We start from the raw sequence: 21362 nt of genomic DNA, 5'->3' as shown, positions 1-21362 counted from the left end.
TACAGAACGCGTAAATATTATTTTTTAACAACTTACATTGAATTTGATTGATGCAATGGCATGAGTATATATTCTAATTAAAAGAAAAATCGTATTTTAGAACAATCGTCAACATGAAAGGTATCAATAAATATACGTGCAATCAATGCCCGTAAATTTAGTGTTAAAAACTGCAATATTTAAATGAAAACCAGGAAATATTGAGAACTTAAGAAATAGAATAGTAAGTGTGGAAATATTCAAAAGGAAACTAAAAGACAATGGAGAAACAAATTTCACAACAGATTGTATTATTGCTTAATGAATATAATGTCAAATTACTATGTGATTCTTTTTGAATTGCAAATCACGTGAAAATTTATAATTGTCTTCATTTTGTCAACAACAAAGTAAAGACATTTCGTTTGTATGATTTAATTTTCCATCCTCTACTTTTGCAACAGCGAAACCGATAAAATTCTTTATTATACAGGGTGTTTGACCATTCCTGGGAAAAATTTTAATGGGAGATTCTAGAGGTCAAAATAAGACGAAAATCAAGAATACTAATTTGTTGATGTAGGCTTCGTTAAAAAGTTATTAACGTTTAAAGTTCCGCCCGTATTGAATTTTTTTCTAGAAAGAGAGTAGGATTTCAGGGGTATGTGTATTCACCAATAATGATTGCAATTGACCCCTGCAACCGAAAATAATTTTTCCAGAATGATTTGAAATTTTTTAATTTTGTCGAAAAATTTCACAACTTCCCGAATTGTTTTCTCGAAAGTAGGTAGGATTTCGAGGGTATATCTAATGACCAAAAATAATTCTAATTGGCCCCCGCAACCGAAAATAATTTTTCCAGAACGAATTATTGTAATTTACTTATAATAAACTATGTAATACTTAAGAAATAATTAAAGTAGTTGTGTTTAACATTTTAACGTTAATTTCTACATATTCTGCATCAAAATACAAGTTGTTTGCATTTTGAAACTTTAAAATTCCCTAAACCGTTTAAAAGTTATGACATTTAAAAGATACGCATAAAATTTCGGGGGACCATTTCAACCTCAGATTATAGTTTCAGTAAGGAATTTTTTTTCTCGAAAATGGTTAGGATTTTGGGGGTATGTCTATAGACTAAGAATAATTCTAATTGACCCCCGCAACCGAAAATAATTTTTCCAGAACGATTTGAAATTTTTTTCTCGCCGAAAAATTTAGGCACCTACCCCTCCTGTCGATTTTTCTTAAAAATTCGTTTTTCGTTCTTAATAATTTTGTTTAACACGATACAAAAAAGTTATCTAATATTTTTTTGTAGGTACCCATGAGCTCTACTTCAGAAAAAAGTTTCATTGAAATATATTCACTATCGTAGAAGTTATGGCTGTTTGAAAATTGGGCCATTTTTATGGGGCTTTTCTAACTTTAGAGGGTCAAGGAATAACTTTTTCAATATTGTTAGAACTCCTACATATTCTGCATCAAAATACGCGTTGTTTGCATTTTGAAACTTTAAAATTCTCCAAGCCGTTTAAAAGTTATGATATTTAAAAGATATGCATAAAATTTCGGGGGACCATTTCAACCTCAGATTATAGTTTCAGTAAGGAATTTTTTTTCTCGAAAATGGTTAGGATTTTGGGGGTATGTCTATAGACCAAGAATGATTCTAATTGACCCCCGCAACCGAAAATAATTTTTCCAGAACGATTTGAAATTTTTTTTTCACCGAAAAATTTAGACACCTACCCCCTGTCGATTTTTCTTAAAAATTCGTTTTTCGTTCTTAGTAATTTTGTTTAACACGATACCAAAAAGTTGTCTAATACTTTTTTGTAGGCACCCATGAGCTCTACTTCAGAAAAAAGATTCATTGAAACATATTCACTATCGTAGAAGTTATGGCTGTTTGAAAATTGGGCCATTTTTATGGGATTTTTTTCATTTTGCGAGGTCAGGGACCAACTTTTCGAATATTTTTGCGATTTGTACATATTCTCCGTCAACATACGCATAGTTTGCTTTTTTAAACATTAAAATCGTCCAATCCGCTCAGAAGTTATGACGTTTTAAAGATTCGCATGGAAATTCGGGCAGACATTTCTGACCAGAAATTATATTTTCGGTAAACAATTTTTTTCTCGAAAATGCGTAGGATTTCGGGGGTGTGTATAATGACCAAAAATGATTGTAATTGACCCCTGTAAATAAATATAATTTTTTTAGTATGATTTGAAATTTTTTAATTTCGTCTAAAAATTTCAGTACCTACTCGAATTTTTTTCTCGAAAGTGGGTAGGATTTCGGGGGTATGTGTATTCACCAAAAATGATCGTAATTGACCCCCGCAACCGAAAATAATTTTTCCAGAACGATTTGAAATTTTTGAATTTAATTGTTAATAACTTTTTAACGAAGCCTCCATCAAGAAATTGGTATTCTTGATTTTCGTCTTATTTTGGCCTCTAGAATCCCCCATTAAAATTTTCCCCAGGGGTGGCTGAATATCCTGTATATTTCTCCAAAACGAAGTCTGATAACAAAATGTCTCACATAAAAGTTTCTCCTTTTTCCCTGTAGAATAAGAATCTGTAAGTATGACTGTGTCATGATTGCTTGTGACATAGCTAATAAAGAATAATTTTCGTCTAAACACCGATGATATAAATAATCTATGAATTGTCCGATAGCGAAAACAGAATATGGGTAAGAATTGACCCACCTTCACCGACGTACTGTTAAATAGCAAACGCTTGCAAATTACAATATGTAAACGTATCCATTTGTATATGCTTTCTAAATTCTGTTCCGCAGAATAATCCTATTTAAAAGCAGCCGCTGATAACGAAGAACAGACGTCACTTAATTATTTATGCGATGGACGATGAGATAGTCAATAAATCTAGTAGCGCGAAAGTTTCAACGCGAACTAAGCACGTGCATACATATCATGCACGATAGACGATACTTCAGCGAGAAAGACAACTACGCTAAGCACCGTCACCATCCAAGGAGTTGTCCTTGTCGTTAGAGAAACTAGCTACCCACTTTTCCTTGCGTCTTCGAGTCTCACGGACTGGATATGGTATGGATATGGATACGGATATTCATCCAAGGGTCAAACAGCGATTCCAGCGAATAAAAATTCAAAACTCTGATCATTACCTGTTCATTTATTTTTATTTTATTTAAGAGGAGATTCTCGTCTCAGTGCTTGAAATAAAGCTAATCTTTAGGATTTTTTTTTGAGGAGAGATTCCAATAAGATATAATAAATTCTTATGCATATGTTTATGTACTTATGGAAGATAGAACAAAAATTTATTTGCGTTTAATCATCTATATGTATAGATTTTACACTATACAGGGTGTTCGGCCACCCCAGGGAAAAATTTTAATGGGAGATTCTAGAGGCCAAAATAAGACGAAAATCAAGAATACCAATTTGTTGATGGAGGCTTCGTTAAAAAGTTATTACAAAATTTCAAGTCATTGTGAAAAAATTACTTTTATCTAGGGGGGTCAATTACAATCATTTTTGGTGAATAGACATAACCCCGAAATCCTACGCACTTTCGAGAAAAAAATTCGAATAACAAATGATTCGAAATCGAGTGGACAAAGTCGACAAAATTAGAAAATTTCAAATCGTTCTGAAAAAATTATTTTTATCTGGGTGAGTAAATTACAATCATTTTTGGTCAATAGACATAACTCCGAATTCCAACGCACTTTCGAGGAAAAAATTCATTACCGAAAACTTAGTTTCTGGCTAGAAATGGTTCCCCGAAATGTCATGTGTATCTTTAAAACATCATAACTCCTGAATGGATTGGAGGATTTTAAAGTTTCAAAAAGCAAACAACGCGTATTTTGGTGTACAATATGTAGAAATTCTAAGAAATTCCGAAAAATTGTTTCTTAACCCTGTAAAGTGAGAAAACCCCCATAAAAATGGTCCAATTTTTAAACAGCCATAACTCCTACAATAGTGAATATATTTCAATGAAACTTTTTTCTGAAGTAGAGCTCATAGGTACCTACAAAAAAGTATTGGACAACTTCTCTATAGAGCGTCAAACAAAATGAGTAAAAATCAAAAACGAGTTAAAAAATAAAGGACAGGGTAAATTTTTCGGCGAAAAAAAAATTTCAAATCGTTCTAAAAAAATTATTTTTATCTAGGTGTGTAAATTACAATCATTTTTGGTCAATAGACATACACCCCAAATCCTACGCACTTTCGAGAAAAAATTTGAGTAGGTGATTCAAAATTTTAAGAACGTGTTCTTCAACACAAAAATTATTTATTAAAAGAATAAAAACAAAATCGATTTTTTCAACCTCTCAGTCGAGAATCTCTTAAGTTCCTACATCTTTACAGATATCTGAATGAAATGCTATTTGCATACGACAATTACTTAACTATCTATAGATATACATTAAAGTTTGTAATCATTGAAGTTGGTTGAAGTATCTTTTTTAAACAAGCGGTGATATTAACTATGAAACATATTGTTTCTCATGGATTTTGTATAGAAATATACAGACACTGTCGCTCGAAATTTTTGTGCTCCATTCGATCTTTAAAAAAAATGTACTTTAACTCATATATAAAATCTTTTAGAGAAGATATTATTATTATATATTCATTAGGCTATTAAGTATAATTTGTGATAAAAATTACGATTGTATTTAAATTATATCCATGTTATTCCTATGAATTTTTAAAATATTTTTTCGTAAATTTCTTCAAAGAAGCGAAGCAAATCGAAAGTAAATAATCGAACGTCAAAATTTGTGTTTTTAACAAAATGATTGAATTCGAATATTCGTATCTAGTACCTTTTGTCAAAGCTATATATTGCACATGTGTTACAAAAGTGACAAATCTCAAAAAAGTTCATTTTTCAAGAGAAGCTAGAAATTGTTAGAAAAATTACGAACAAATTATTTGCTAAACTCATAAAATCAAAAAAAAAAAAAAAATACACTAGCAAACAAAAGGTTTTTTCTAAATTTTCTAAATTTATTACTGATTCAAAATGTGCCATTCTTTCAAATGGTAATGTGTTCTTTGTTGAAATATTAAAAAGTGATATAAGTGCTATCTTATATCAATTAATTATTTTAATTAATTTTGAAATTCAATTCATAACATTTTTACAACGAATAGAGATGCCTATATCCAACTATTTTTTTATCGTAACTCAAAAATCCCATTTTTTGCGTCACTTTTATTTATAATGAAAATTTTTTCAATTGCATAATATAATTAATTCCCGTTATCTTCAGTAATCTAGCCACATACGTAATCCAATAATCTACATATGCTTCCGACATTGTACTATACTTTGGGATTATAATCCCACGAGTTCGATAGAATAATTAAGAGTCGAATATACTGGGTGTCCTACATAACTCTTGCCACGATTTTTCAAGCAGTTTCAATGATGTGACATTTGGTTAGCTTTCAATTGGCTTTAAATTACAATAAAGGAAGTTATAGTAATCGACATTTTTCAAAAATTACATTACATATTTTGGGCTTTATAGCATCGCAACTTACATCAAGCAAATTTAATAACCAAATATAGTGTGACCTTCAGGTGACCTTGAATTCAGAATCGCTGCTTTGCATACATTCCTTTTACAGTCAGAATATTAATAACATATCAACCTTCGTTACAGGAATACATTTTCCACAATTTAAATCTGAATTACGATTTGCTCCAATGACGAATTAACAAAAGGTGTCAAAAGATACTTTATATTTATTTTCTTCAAAATATAATAAAGAAATAAAATTATTATTGTAAAATATTATTCATAAAATTATTTGAATTCTATATCTGATTGTTAATATCATTGAAATAATAAAAATTAAATGATAAATATAATTTAATTTTATTAAATAATAAATATAATTAAATCTTTTGAATAAAATCCTGATAGAAAAGGAAATCCTATTAATATAATTAAACTTAAAATCATAATTAATCTTTTTATTGGTAAAATTATTAATATATTACTATATTTACGAATATCTTGATTATTATTTATTAAATGAATAAAATCAACTGCGCATAAAAATATTAATGATTTAACTAAAGCATAAAGAATTATATGAAAGAAAGATAATTCATAATAATTAACTTTAAAGGTTAATAATATTAAACCTAATTGACTTAATGTTGATGAAGCAATAATTTTTTTTAAATCATATTCAAAATTAGCTATTAAGGTGTTAGGTGTCAAAAGATACCTTTTGTTTAAAGATGCCTTATATTTATTTTCTTCAAAATATAATAAAGAAATAAAATTATTATTTTAAAATATTAGTCATTTATTCAAATTCTATATCTAATTGTTAATATTATTGAAATAATAAAAATTAAATAATAAATATAATTTAATTTTTTATTTATAAATATTTCAATAATTAAATCTTTTGAATAAAATCCTGATAGAAAAGGAAATCCTATTAATATAATTAAACTTGAAATCATAATTAATCTTTCTATTGGTACAATTATTAATATATTACCATATTTACGAACATCTTGATTATTATTTATTAAATTAATAAAATCACCTGCGCATAAAAATATTAATGATTTAACTAAAGCATAAAGAATTATATGAAAGAAAGATAATTCATAATAATTAACTTTAAAGGTTAATAATATTAAACCTAATTGACTTAATGTTGATGAAGCAATAATTTTTTTTAAATCATATTCAAAATTAGCTATTAACTATTAGGTGTCAAAAGATACCTTTTGTTCAATATAAGTGTACATAAAGTTGCTGAACACAAGAACTGTCTTAATCCTCGCTAAGTGGACTCTGGGTCCATTTGGACCCATGCAAATTATTTCTTTTTCTGAGTCATGAAATTTTTAGTAAATAATTTCATACCAAGCATATCAAACGAACAACACTATTAAATAAACAATTTATAAATACGAGAGAGAAAAAATTCAATCAGAAACACTAGATCATAGTAATAATAAATGTTTTTGTGTAAAATAAACATATATACAACACGTGTTCTTCCAATCAACCTACCATTTTTCAGGAAATAATTTTTTATCAATTAGTATAACTTGCATGATAAAAAATTTCGGAAAAAAATTCTCAATAAAACTAACATGTACTCCGATATACACTTATAATTAATTCAAAACTTACGAAAATGCAAAACAATCATTCACTTATGACATTCGAACAATCAAAAGGATGTATTAAATATTCAGTAAAACATTACATCCACCATACAGAGTTGGGTGAAATTTTATTCGAATTATAAATAACCAACAAAACGAAACTGTAACAATTTATACGTGAGGTTTGTTCGATCGAACAATTAAATTTTTATTTCTTCTTTATGAAATATTTCATTCTATAATTAAAAATTGTATTTAAAAGAAAAAAGTAACGGATAAATTTGTATTTCGAAATTTTTATCGAGATTAAAATTTTGCCCGCCTTCGACACGAAATCGGGCATCATAATGAATTGCTCAAACGAATAGGAATGCACAAAGTTCAACGTGGAAAGAAAGAATTAACAGTTCGAATTTTCAAACACTGAACTCGATGAAAAGCAGTTGATCACTATACGCCTCGTTGCAACTCGGTCATTCTGATCGTATTCTGTGTTTAGAAATAGAATTCCAGTCGGCAGAGTCAAGACGACACAAGTACTACTCACCTTACCATCGTACACATCGTTGTAATTTAACACCGTGTACGTAAATATTCCTTGGAGAACCGTACATAAATAGTCTGATGCTTAACAACTCGACACGGTTACGTTACTACGTCATTTTAAACGACAATGGAAAAAAAATTAAGAAAAATATATAGGGTTTATAATTCTAAAATGTATTTTATTAAAAATGTAAATTACAAGCTATACACTTTCTCGTTGGCCAGTTGACGATTTTAAATAATAGTAATTTTTACTACTATGAAAAAGAGGCAACGATAATGAAAAAATAACCAAGAAAAATATATTGGTTTTATAATCCTAAAATTTGTTTTGTTAAAATTTGTTTAAATTACAAGTTATATATTTTCTCGTCGGCCAGTTGACGATTTGAAATAATATTAACTTTTATTACCATACAAGGTGTTCAATCAATCCTGGGAAAAATTTTAATGGGAGATTCTAGAGGCCAAAATAAGACGAAAATCAAGAATATTAATTTCTTGACTAAGGCTTCCATAAAAAGTTATTAAAAAATTAAATTGCAAAATTTCAAATCATTCTGAAAAATTAATCTTGATTGCGGGGGTCAATTACAATCATTTTTGGTGAATAGACACACCCCCCAATTCCTACGCATTTTCGAGAAAAAAATTAAAGTAGGTGCTGCAATTTTTCGGCAAAATTAAAAAATTCCAAATCATTTAAAAAAAATTATTTTTAGTTCCGAGGGTCAATTACAATCATTTTTGGTGAATAGATATATCCCCGAATTTCTACGCAATTTCGAGAAAAAAATTCCTTACCGAAAATCTAATATGAGGCCAGAAATGTTCACCATTAAAAAATCATAATTTCTGAACGGATTGGAAGATTTTAATGTTTCGAAATCCAAACAACGCGTATTTTGGTAAAGAATATGTAGAAATTCCAAGAATGTTTGAAAAGTTGTTCCTTAACCCTGTAAAGTGAGAAAAATCGCAATAAAAATGGTCCAATTTTCAAACGACCATAACTCCTACAATAGTCAATGGATATCATTGAAATTTAGTGCGAAAGTAGAGCTCGTGGATACCTAGAAAAAAGTATTAAACAACATTTCCGTACAGCGTCAAACAAATTTATTTGAATTCAAAAACTAATTTTTAAGAAAAATCGACAGGGGGTGGGTGCTTAATTATTCGGGGAATAAAAAAAAATTTCAAATCATTCTGAAAAAATTATTTTTATTTGCAAGGGTCAATTACAATTATTTTTGGTGAATGCACGTACTCCCTAAATTCTATCCACTTCTGAGAAAAAAATTCGATACCGAAAATTATAATGTCTGATCATGAATGAATGATTTCCTTAAAATGCCATGTGTTTCAAATCGTTCTGAAAAAATTATTTTTAATTGTAGGGGTCGATTGCAATCATTTTTGATGAATAGACATACCCTCGAAATCTTACGCACTTTCCAGAAAAAAATTCAGGAAGGTTGACTTTTAGTGAAATTGAAAAATTGCAAATCGTTCTGAAAAAATTATTTTTAGTTGTAGGGGTCGATTAGAATCATTTTTGGTGAATAAACATACTCCCGAAATCCTACGCACTTTCGAAAAAAAATACTTTACCGAAAATCTAATTTGAGGCTAGAAATGCTTCCCTGAAAATGCTAATTTTTAAAATGTCATAATTCCTGAACGGATTGGTGCATTGTAACGTTTCAAGAGGCAAAAAACGCGTATTTTAGTGAAGAATATGTAGAAATTCTAACAATATTAAAAAAGTTGTTCCTTGACCCCGCAAAGTGAGAAAACCCTCCCAAAACTGGTCCAATTTTCAAACTGCCATAACTCCTACAATAGTGAGTGTATCTCAATGAAATTTAGCATGGAAGTAGAGCTCATGGATACCAACAAAAAAGTATTAGACAACTTTTCTGTATGTCGCCAATTAAATTTATTAAAAATGAAAAACGAATTTTTAAGAAAAATCGACAGGGGGGGTAGGTGCCTAAAATTTTCGACGAAAAAAAAAAATTTCAAATCGTTCTGGAAAAATTATTTTCGGATGTGGAGATCAATTACAATCATTTTTGGCCAATAGACATACCCCTGAAATCCTACCCATTTTCTAGAAAAAAATTCGAGGTGTGAAATTTTTCGACAAAATTGAAAAATTTCAAATCGCTCTAAAAAAATTATTTTTGGTTGCAGGGATCAATTATAATCATTTTTGGTCAATAGACATACTCCCGAAATCCTACGCACTTTTGAAAAAAAAATTCAGTACGGACGGAACTTTAAACGTTAATAACTTTTTAACGAAGCCTCAATCAACAAATTAGTATTCTTGATTTTCGTCTTATTTTGGCCTCTATCATCTCCCATTATAATTTTTCCCAGGAGTGGGTACACCCTGTATAGTTTGTATAAACATAGTTAATTGTAATAACTTTTTACTACCAATGTTTAGAGTAATATTAATTGCAGTTTTGCGTATTTTTTATGTGATATTTTATTATCTGTTATATTAATCCTACATACTGTGTTTGAAAAGGATCAAAATAAAATGGTTGAAACGTCAAAGCTTTCAATGATTTTAGTTTACAATAATAGTACAATAATAACTAAAATTGAAAATGGAAGATCTGTATAGAAAAATAAATGTGTATTATATTTGCGTATTATGAGTATTATTCAATAATATTATTATATTTTGATGAATATTATATTTGTTTGGTTTATTTCAAAATTTCAAAATTGCAAATACATTTTAGTTTTGCTAAAATTACAATTTAAACAGCAAATTGCAACTTAATTTTACACACGACGAATATAATCGTCATGATACAAAATACTGCCATTTCTCCATGACGGATATAGTCGTCAAACACAGCTGACTGGTTAAATGAAATCACAATTACGTGTATCGTTTAATAAAGCTTTTGCACGTAGTACAGTTACGAGAATTAACAAAAACTCGTAAATTATATTTACGACAATTAACAAAAACTCGTAAATTATATTTACGAGAATTAAAAAAATGACGTAGTGAGCTATCCTTTTCGCCATGGGAGTCTATTATTATACGCTGTGTACCATTTTGTATGTGGCTGGGGGCACGTAAAAGCGCGTAAAAAAATGGAAGAAAAATGGAAAAGTCGCGAGTTGATCGTTACGAAACCGCAGACAGTAGAATTCGTGACGTAGTTATTTCGTAGCACGGGGGAATAAGACGCGAGACGGAGGTCGCGCTGCAGGCCAGGGCAGACGACCTCGAGGAGTCTGTCCTCCGTCTCTCTTGTTCTTCTTGTAGGTATTTCGGAGTCAACCGGGCAGCAGGTTTGACAAGGCAGATGTAGGGTGCACACGGCCGAGCACTTGGGCATCTTCAAAAGCTGCGCCTCCACGCCGCGAAATAACTATGAAATCTCCAGGGTCCTACGTTGCAACGAAACAAATGCTATTTTCGGTCAAGCGGTGGAAACAGCCGCGACGCCCGAGCCTCTCGCGTCTTTCGCTTCGGGGGAAAAAATGGCTGCGAGATTGGACTACATTCTTCGGGACTAATCGGAGACAAGGATCGTCTCAAACTGTTCCTGTTCTCTGTTACAGACTGTTTTGTTCAATAGACAAACATTAACATAAAAATGAAAATTTAAATCAATTTTTGCGGCAAAAAAATTACAAGGTACAGTGATTACAAGCAGAGGGGGACAAAAATTTCGAATATCGAATGAAACATCGTTTATCGTTAAATAGAAATAAAAATTTCAATTATAGAATGAAATATTTTAACGCGGTTGAGTAAAGATGTATCTATTCTATCGTCTAAATATCAGTGTTCGAAAACAGCGATTTAGACACGAAAAATTATATTTCACCTTAAAAGTGCATTAACAATGCATTTTGATTAATAATTTTTGTATTATTTTATGCTAAATGAAAGTTGAATTATTTAATTAAAGAAAAGAAAGCAAATTTATTTATTATAAAAGTTTCACTGCTGTATAATATTTTTAATTTTATAATGTATGTAAATAATGAAGAAAATAATAGAAAATGCAATAATAAGAATAAGATTCGCCAACTTTACAGTTTTATTATTAAAAAAGTAGCAGCTGTAATACTTTTATTTAGACAAAAATTTCGAATATCGAATAAAACATCGTTTATCATTAAATAGAAATAAAAATTTCTATTATAGAATGAAATATTTTAACGCGGTTGAGTAAAGATGTATCTATTCTATCGTCTAAACATCATAGAATGTTCGAAAACAGCGATTTAGACTCGAAAAATTATGCTTCACCTTAAAAGTGCATAAATCTTTGAAAACAAGTTTATGGATTATTATTAACACTGTTAACATTCATTTTGATTAATAATTTTTGTATTATTTTATGTTAAATGAAAGTTGAATTATTTAATTAAAGAAACAAAAAGCAAATGTATTTATTATAAAAGTTTCACTGCAGTATAATATTTTTAATTTTATAATGTATGTAAATATTGAAGAAAATAATAGAAAATAGGAATAATAAGAATAAGATTCGCTAACTTTACAGTTATTAGCAAAAAGTAGCAGCTGTAATATTTTTATCTGGACAAGAATTTCGAATATCGAATGAAACATCGTTTATCGTTAAATAGAAATAAAAATTTCAATTCTAGAATGAAATATTTTAACGCGGTTGAGTAAAAATGTATCTATTCTATCGTCTAAACATCATACAGTGTTCGAAAACAGCGATTTAGACTCGAAAAATTATATTTCACCTTAAAAGTGCATAAATCCTTGAAAACAAGTTTATCGATGATTATCAACACTGTTAACATTCATTTTGATTGATAATTTTTGTATTATTTTATGTTAAATGAAAGTTGAATTATTTAATTGACTAAAAAAAAAAGAAATGTATTTATTATAAAAGTTTCACTGCAGTATAATATTTTTAATTTTATAATGTATGTAAATAATGAAGAAAATAATAGAAAATGGAATAATAAGAATAAGATTCGCTAACTTTACAGTCATATTATTAAGAAAGTAGCAAAAAGTAGCAGCTGTAATACTTTTATTTAGACAAAAATTTCGAATATCGAATGAAACATCGTTTATCGTTAAATAAAAATAAAAATTTCAATTATAGAATAAAGTATTTTACAGCGGTTGAGTAAAGATGTATCTATTCTATCGTCTAAATATCATAGTGTTCGAAAACAGCGATTTAGACGCGAAAAATTATATTTCACCTTAAAAGTGCATAAATCTTTGAAAACAAGTTTATCGATGATTATCAACACAGTTAACATTCATTTTGATTGATAATTTTTGTATTATTTTATGTTAAATGAAAGTTGAATTATTTAATTAAAGAAAAAAAAAGAAATGTATTTATTATAAAAGTTTCACTGCTGTATAATATTTTTAATTGTATAATGTATGTAAATAATGAAGAAAATAATAGAAAATGCAATAATAAGAATAAGATTCGTCAACTTTACAGTTTTATTATTAAAAAAGTAGCAAAAAGTAGCAGCTGTAATATTTTTATTTAGACAAAAATTTCGAATATCGAATAAAACATCGTTTATCGTTAAATAGAAATAAAAATTTCAATTATAGAATGAAATATTTTAACGCGGTTGAGTAAAGATGTATCTATTCTATCGTCTAAATATGTATGTGTTCGAAAACAGCGATTTAGACGCGAAAAATTATGTTTCACCTTAAAAGTGCATAAATCATTGAAAACAAGTTTATCGATGATTATCAACACAGTTAACATTCATTTTGATTAATAATTTTTGTATTATTTTATGTTAAATGAAAGTTGAATTATTTAATTAAAGAAAAAAAAAGCAAATGTATTTATTATAAAAGTTTCACTGCAGTACAATATTTTTAATTTTATAATGTATGTAAATAATGAAGAAAATAATAGAAAATGCAATAATAAGAATAAGATTCGCCAACTTTACAGTTTTATTATTAAAAAAGTAGCAGCTGTAATACTTTTATTTAGACAAAAATTTCGAATATCGAATAAAACATCGTTTATCATTAAATAGAAATAAAAATTTCTATTATAGAATGAAATATTTTAACGCGGTTGAGTAAAGATGTATCTATTCTATCGTCTAAACATCATAGAATGTTCGAAAACAGCGATTTAGACTCGAAAAATTATGCTTCACCTTAAAAGTGCATAAATCTTTGAAAACAAGTTTATGGATTATTATTAACACTGTTAACATTCATTTTGATTAATAATTTTTGTATTATTTTATGTTAAATGAAAGTTGAATTATTTAATTAAAGAAACAAAAAGCAAATGTATTTATTATAAAAGTTTCACTGCAGTATAATATTTTTAATTTTATAATGTATGGAAATAATGAAGAAAATAATAGAAAATGAAATAATAAGAATAAGATTCGCTAACTTTACAGTTATTAGCAAAAAGTAGCAGCTGTAATATTTTTATCTGGACAAGAATTTCGAATATCGAATGAAACATCGTTTATCGTTAAATAGAAATAAAAATTTCAATTCTAGAATGAAATATTTTAACGCGGTTGAGTAAAAATGTATCTATTCTATCGTCTAAACATCATACAGTGTTCGAAAACAGTAATTTAGACGTGAAAAATTATATTTCACCTTAAAAGTGCATAAATCCTTGAAAACAAGTTTATGGATGGTTATTAACACAGTTAACATGCATTTTGATTGATAATTTTTGTATTATTTTATGTTAAATGAAAGTTGAATTATTTAATTAAAGAAAAACAAAGAAATGTATTTATTATAAAAGTTTCACTGCTGTATAATATTTTTAATTATATAATGTATGTAAATAATGAAGAAAATAATAGAAGATGCAATAATAAGAATAAGATTCGCCAACTTTACAGTTTTATTATTAAGAAAGTAGCAGAAAGTAGCAGCTGATTTTCAGAGAAGCCAAAGAAACGAATATAAACTACAAGTTTGTAAGGAAATTTTTACCAATACGTACCAATTTCACAACTTCTATTTCAAAAACTTTTTATTATCCATTTAAGATTCTAATAAATTTTGATTAGTTGTTTTTATTCAAAAATAAAGTGTGTACCTTTCTGTGCAAGATTCATACAATACAAAATGAAATCATTGTAATATCATTATTTTTTAGAAGAAAAAATATGAAATGCAAAAACAGATTTCCAAGAAGGATAGAAACGTCGAGTTTCTGAATAAATATTAATCTATTTAAATAATTTCTAAGAACAAATAATGTTTCGAATGAAGATCTTCAAGGATTTACAAACTTAATGACACCTAAAGTGAAATGATTGGAGATGGTAAAAAATTGGAGTTTTTCGCGTCTAAATCGCTGTTTACGAACACTGTGCGTCATAAGTGAATCATTGAACGTTGGTGTTATCAGTCATCTAACTGGATAAAACTGTCTTATCTCTAATTTTTTATATTTTCTTTTATCAGTCGAGCTTTTAAATGTGGAACGCTGAGATTGATAAAGAATATTTTTAAATCCCCATTTTATCAAAACAACACACAGGAATGACATAACGTAAGAAAAATATCTAACACGAATCACAAATTTGGAAATAATACATATGTATATCTACACCTAATCTCATATTTTTATTATCTTATTTGGACATTGCATGTATTTTGAACTTGGAAATTATGTTTTAATTCATTATAACCCATTTCGTTTGTTGTATCATTTTTAATATAAATTATTGGCAAATTATTATTTATATTTTATCGATACAAACAATAGACATTTATAATAGAAATTAATAATGTTTTTTCAAATATTCTCTCATTAGGAAAAGTTAAATTGATCCGTACATTAAAGAATTTTTATTTTTTACTAAAATGTATAATATATGTTGATTCTTCCTTTAAAACATTAGCAATAATATCATCTGAATATTTAGTATAACATAACTTTATTTTTCTCATCAGTATCATCAGATCGTATGTTAATATAATTTTATATTAATAAGTATTTATTAAATTGTGAGATTTTAATATTTGTTTATGTTAAGTGTTCAAATAAAAAATCTTATTCTTTGTATATTGTATACGAATAACAACGAGTTTTTAAAATATTTTTTGGAGTCTCAACCAATTTATTCTGGACCTCTTTAAAAACAATATATTAAATTAATACAAAAGTCAATGAGATATAAACTCTGACAAAAGTTTTCCATTTACAGCTATTAACTTCTTATAGTTTATCATGTAGCTTGTATAAACATAATTAATCGTTATAACTTTCTACTACTCACGTATAGAGTAACAATAATTGCAGTTTCGTGCTTCCTTTATGTGATATTTTATTATTTTGTTACATTAACCCTGATTTTGAAGAGGATCAAAATAAAATGGTTGACACGTCGAAGGAAATGCTTTCAATGATTTTAATTTATAATAATAGTATAATAGTAATTGAAATTGAAAGTGAAAGATCTATAAAGAAAAATAAACGTTCTCAATGAGTATTATATTCATTCACAGCTAGTTCACCTTTAATTAGTCGGCGATTCTCTGGTCGCGATCAGTGGCGACCTCTTTTCAGAGCGCGCACTTGTTGTTTTATTTCGTTATGACTCCCAAAGATTTTAAACATATTGATATTCCCGAATATATTTTAGTTTTTGCTAAAATTACAATTTAAACAGCAAATGGTAACTTAATTTTACGCATGACGAATATAGTCGTCATGACACAAAATACTGCCATTTCTCCATGACGGATATAGTCGTCAAACACAGCTGACTGGTTAAATAAAATTACAATTACGTGTATCGTTTATTAAAGCTTTTGTATATAGTTTAATTTGCCACAGTATTGTATAAAACAATATGTATACAATATTAACAATAATAAAGAACTATACAGGGTGTTCGGCCACATCCATTTAGGCACCTACCGCCTGCCGACTTTTTTTAAAAATTCGTTTTTCATGTGTAACTAATTTGGTTGACGCTGTACAGAAAAGTTGTCTAATACTTTTTTATAGGTATTTCTGAGCTCTACTTTCATGCTAAATTTCATTGAATTATATTCATTATTGTACGAGTTATGGCCGTTTGAAAATTGGACCATTTTTATGGGTTTCTTTTCACTTTACTGGGTTAAGGATCAAGTTTTTGAATATTTTTAGAATTTATACATATTATTCACTAAAATACATGTTGTTTGTCTCTTGAAACATTACAATGCCCCAATCCGTTCAGGAATTATGACATTTTAAAAATTAGCATTTCCATGGTAGCATTTCTGGCCTCAAATTAGATTTTCGGTAAGGTATTTTTTTCTCGAAAATGCGTAGGATTTCGGGAGTATGTCTATTCACAAAAAATGATTGTAATTGAGCCCCGCAACCATAAATAATTTTTCCAGAATGATTTGAAAATTTTTTTAAATTTAATTTTTTAATAACTTTTTAACGAAGCCTCAATCGAGAAATTGATATTCTTAATTTTAGTCTTATTTTGGTCCTTAGAATCTTCCATTAAAATTCTTCCCAGGGTTGGTCGAACACCCTCTATAATATAATACTTTAATATACTACATCCAAGAAACTTTGATAATTACGTAATATGCATACAGGCAATCATAATTTCTACTATAGTTAAGTTTACTACGATTTGCCATATTTTATTGTAATAAGTTGTTCTTTATTACATATATTCAATTATACTGTGATGTACCATACGCAGCTGTATTCTATTACGTTTTAGAGTACTCAAGTATACTATGATATATCAATGAATAAATTTTTATTATCATTATTAATTACATTAATTTTATTTTTTATATCAAGTAATATTTTATTTTTTTATTTTTTTTCGAAGTTAGTTTAACATTAATATTTCTAATAATTATTTATTGAGGAACAGAAGAATTACGAATTTTAGCAAACATTTAATATGTACATCATTCCTTGCTATATCATGCCTCACTATATTATACAGGGTGTTCGGCCACCCCTGGGAAATATTTTAATGGGAGATTCTAGAGGCCAAAATGAGATGAAAATCAAGAATATCAATTTCTTGACTGAGGCTTCGTTAAAAAGTTATTAACAATTAAATTCAAAAATTTCAAATCGTTCTGGAAAAATTATTTACGGTTGCGGGGGTCAATTACAATCATTTTCGATGATTACACATATCCCTGAAATCCTATCCATTTTTGAGAAAAAAATTCGAGTAGGTACTGAAATTTTTAGACGAAATTAAAAAATTTCAGATCATACTAAAAAAAATTATATTCAGTTACAGGGGTTCATTACAATCATTTTTGGTCATTATACATACCCCCGAAATCTTACGCATATTTGAGAAAAAAATTGTTTGCCGAAAATCTAATGTGAGACCAGAAATGCTTCCCTGAAATTTCATGCATATCTTGAAAACGTTATAACTTCTGAACGGATTGGACGATTTTAATGTTTAAAAAAGCAAACTATGCGTATTTTCATGGAGAATATGTACAAATCGCAAAAGTATTCGAAAAGTTGGTCCTTGACCCCGCAAAATGAGAAAAACCGCATAAAAATGGTCCAATTTTCAAACAGCCATAACTCCCACAATTGTGAATATATTTCAATGAAACTTTTTTCTGAAGTAGAGCTCATTGGTACCTACAAAAAAGTATTAGACAACTTTTCTGTAGGACGTCAAACAAAATTACTAAAAATGAAAAAGGAATTTTTAACAAAAATTCGGCAGGGGGTAGGTGCCTAAATTTTTGATGAAAAAAAAATTTCAAATCGTTCTGAAAAAATTACTTTCGGTTACGGGGGTCAATTACAATCATTTTTGGTCAATAGACATACCCTCGAAATCCTAACCATTTTCGAGAAAAAAAATTCCTTACCGAAAATCTAATGTGAGACCAGAAATGCTTCCCTGAAATTTCATGCATATCTTGAAAACGTCATAACTTCTGAACGGATTGGACGATTTTAACGTTTAAAAAAGCAAACTACGCGTATTTTGATGGAGAATATGTATAAATCGCAAAAACATTTGAAAAGTTGGTCCTTGACCCCGCAAAATGAAAAAAACCCCATAAAAATGGTCCAATTTTCAAACAGCCATAACTCCCACAATTGTGAATATATTTCAATGAAACTTTTTTCTGAAGTAGAGCTCATGGGTACCTACAAAAAAGTATTAGACAACTTTTCTGTAGGACGTCAAACAAAATTACTAAAACTGAAAAACGAATTTTTAAGAAAAATCGACAGGGATAGATGCCTAAATTTTTCGACAAAAAAAAAAATTTCAAATCGTTCTGGAAAAATTATTTTCAGTTGCAGGGGTCCATTACAATCATTTTTGGTCATTACACATACCCCCGAAATCTTGCGCATTTTCGAGAAAAAAATTCAATACGGGTGGAACTTTAAACGTTAATAACTTTTTAACGAAACCTCCATCAACAAATTGGCATTCTTGATTTTCGTCTTATTTTGGCCTCTAGAATCCCCTATTAAAATTTTTCCCAGTGACCAAACACCCTGTATAATACATAACAAAATGTAGTAATAATCGAACATACTATATGGAATAATTGATCGTAATATAGTTGAATATAATCGAAAACGATCTATTTATAGTAGTGCATGGTAGATGACATTATAGTTAAATACAACAGAGTAACGTAACATAGTATAGGACATCATTATGTCGATTATGCTAGACTACGACATAGTATAGTTAAGCATTACATATCACGCAGTAGAAAATTGCAGGCATATTATGTTTCAAGTTGGAAACTTCATCTGAACTGATTCGTTGCGTGATGTAATTTCGTGTATTTTCATACGTAGAAAAACTGGCCAACCAGAGGAACACGATCTGCTCGTAAAGGGAGTAAATAGGCTCGAGCCTAAACGTAAACAAAGCAGGAAATTCGCGAGCGTCTCGACAGGAGTTCCGATGTATACATACGTATACTTTCGATTTCCTTGTCCTTCAATCGAGATTCCTCGTCGTCCAGATGAACAAAAGATTCAAACAATATATCTTTTTGATCAGAACACAAAAATAAGATGGACGATTTGTATCTTGTGAATATAAAATACTTCATATTTTGTCGTTACGTATTCTCAATGATTTTGTTTAATTACGTTTTGGACGTGTAAATGTACTTCTTTCGAAAACGAGATTTCGTAAAAAGAATTGTATGCAATATTTTTTAAAATACTTTTTTATTTGAATGCACGACGTATATGGAAATTATTTTACCGAAGATTCATTCTTGTGAAACTTCGAAAAAGATAGGTTACGATAAAATATCAAACAACATATGAAAAAAATATATAAGCGAATAAAAACGAATAGAGATTCTGGTAAGAATGTAGTAGATCTAGTAATTTATTACTGGCATACAAATGTTTATTGTTTCACTGCTAACCTGACGTTGTCCGCTACGATTAATATCTCAAGAAATACACCAATATCGCTGACAATGAGTAAAATATCCGTTTGGATCGGTAAATAGCGAATGTGTACTTCATTTCGAAGATCGATGCATTAAAAATATGCCCAACCATCGTCGATGGAAGAACTAGGGTCTAATCGGTCTTGAAACGATAAATCGAACAACGATACTCGAATATTTGTACACACAAAGCCTTGTACAGAAAACGGTGTCCTTTGGACGGAGAAAAATAGATCGCGGATCCATTGTGAGGAACGTTTATTCCGAATGACAACGAAGGACAACATTTTTCCAGGTTTCTGCCGGTTAAATCGTGGGCAGGTAAGAGAAACGAAGAAAGAAACGGAAGGTTTAGTCCTCACCTGTTGAAGGTTTGTTCGTACTGCTTGATCTCGCGGCGGGATAACTCGTGGAACTCTGTGTAAACGTTCACGAATTTGTATTGCTTTTTCACGTCTTTTCCTTCTTCGAGCTCCTCGTTGATTCTTCGTCGCCTGCTAAGCAGATCACTCAATTCCGCGTCCGCTGGCATTTTCTCGACTGTCCTTCGATTTTTGGTCGTTAACCTGTACAATTTCGCGAACTGTGATCGCTGACACGAACGATACGCGACACGATCGATCGAAACGGTATAATTCGGAGAATGTTCGGAGGAAACGTGTACCGAAAGAGGCGAAACGAGACGATATTCCGAGATCTGCAACGTTAGCTGTCAAATTTAAAACCGATACAACCAACAAGGCAAACCAACCGGCGCGATGAGCCAGCGTGCACTGACGGTGTGCCGAGAAGCTTGGATACTATAGGCACCTTTGGAGGCCAGTGCCGTATCAACGCGGAGCTATGATTTCTAACCTTTCTGACGGCCAGCTAGCTTTCTAAAGCATTTCGATACTGAATTTTCTTTTACGGTAAATTTCTTTCAACCATTTTAACGAACTTTGAACATCATTTAAAAGTTCGTGTCATTTTCGAGTAATATTATGCAATAATATTACCAGAAATACTTGTAAATTAAATAAACGTATAACTGGATTAAATTTTAGAGACTTGTTCGATCAAATGTAATTTATTAGTAGTTAGATCAAATGAAAAATATTTGTTTATTTTATGTGCTATTATATTTCATATAATATTTATATTATATTACATTTAATAATTTTTACGGGATTCTACAGACCAAAATAAAACGA

The 21362-nt window shown here is 29.1% G+C and overlaps 1 protein-coding gene across 2 annotated transcripts in view; it reads right to left on the bottom strand.

Annotated features, from left to right (window-relative positions):
• Positions 1-20932, bottom strand: part of Swip-1 (EF-hand domain-containing protein D2 homolog Swip-1) — a 91973-nt gene extending 71041 nt beyond the window's left edge. For both annotated transcript variants that reach the window (XR_013081082.1, XM_076782340.1), the window contains exon 1: positions 20532-20932. Coding sequence is in view for 1 of the 2 variants with exons in the window: in XM_076782340.1 (XP_076638455.1) it covers positions 20532-20701 (170 nt within the window). In the remaining variant the exon portion in view is untranslated. The remainder of the gene's footprint in view (positions 1-20531) is intronic.
• Positions 20933-21362: the final 430 nt, after the last annotated feature.

Source organism: Colletes latitarsis, chromosome 14, assembly GCF_051014445.1.
Source record: "Colletes latitarsis isolate SP2378_abdomen chromosome 14, iyColLati1, whole genome shotgun sequence".
In the NCBI taxonomy this organism is placed as follows: domain Eukaryota; kingdom Metazoa; phylum Arthropoda; class Insecta; order Hymenoptera; family Colletidae; genus Colletes; species Colletes latitarsis.
This window is presented reverse-complemented; position numbering and strand designations above follow the sequence as displayed.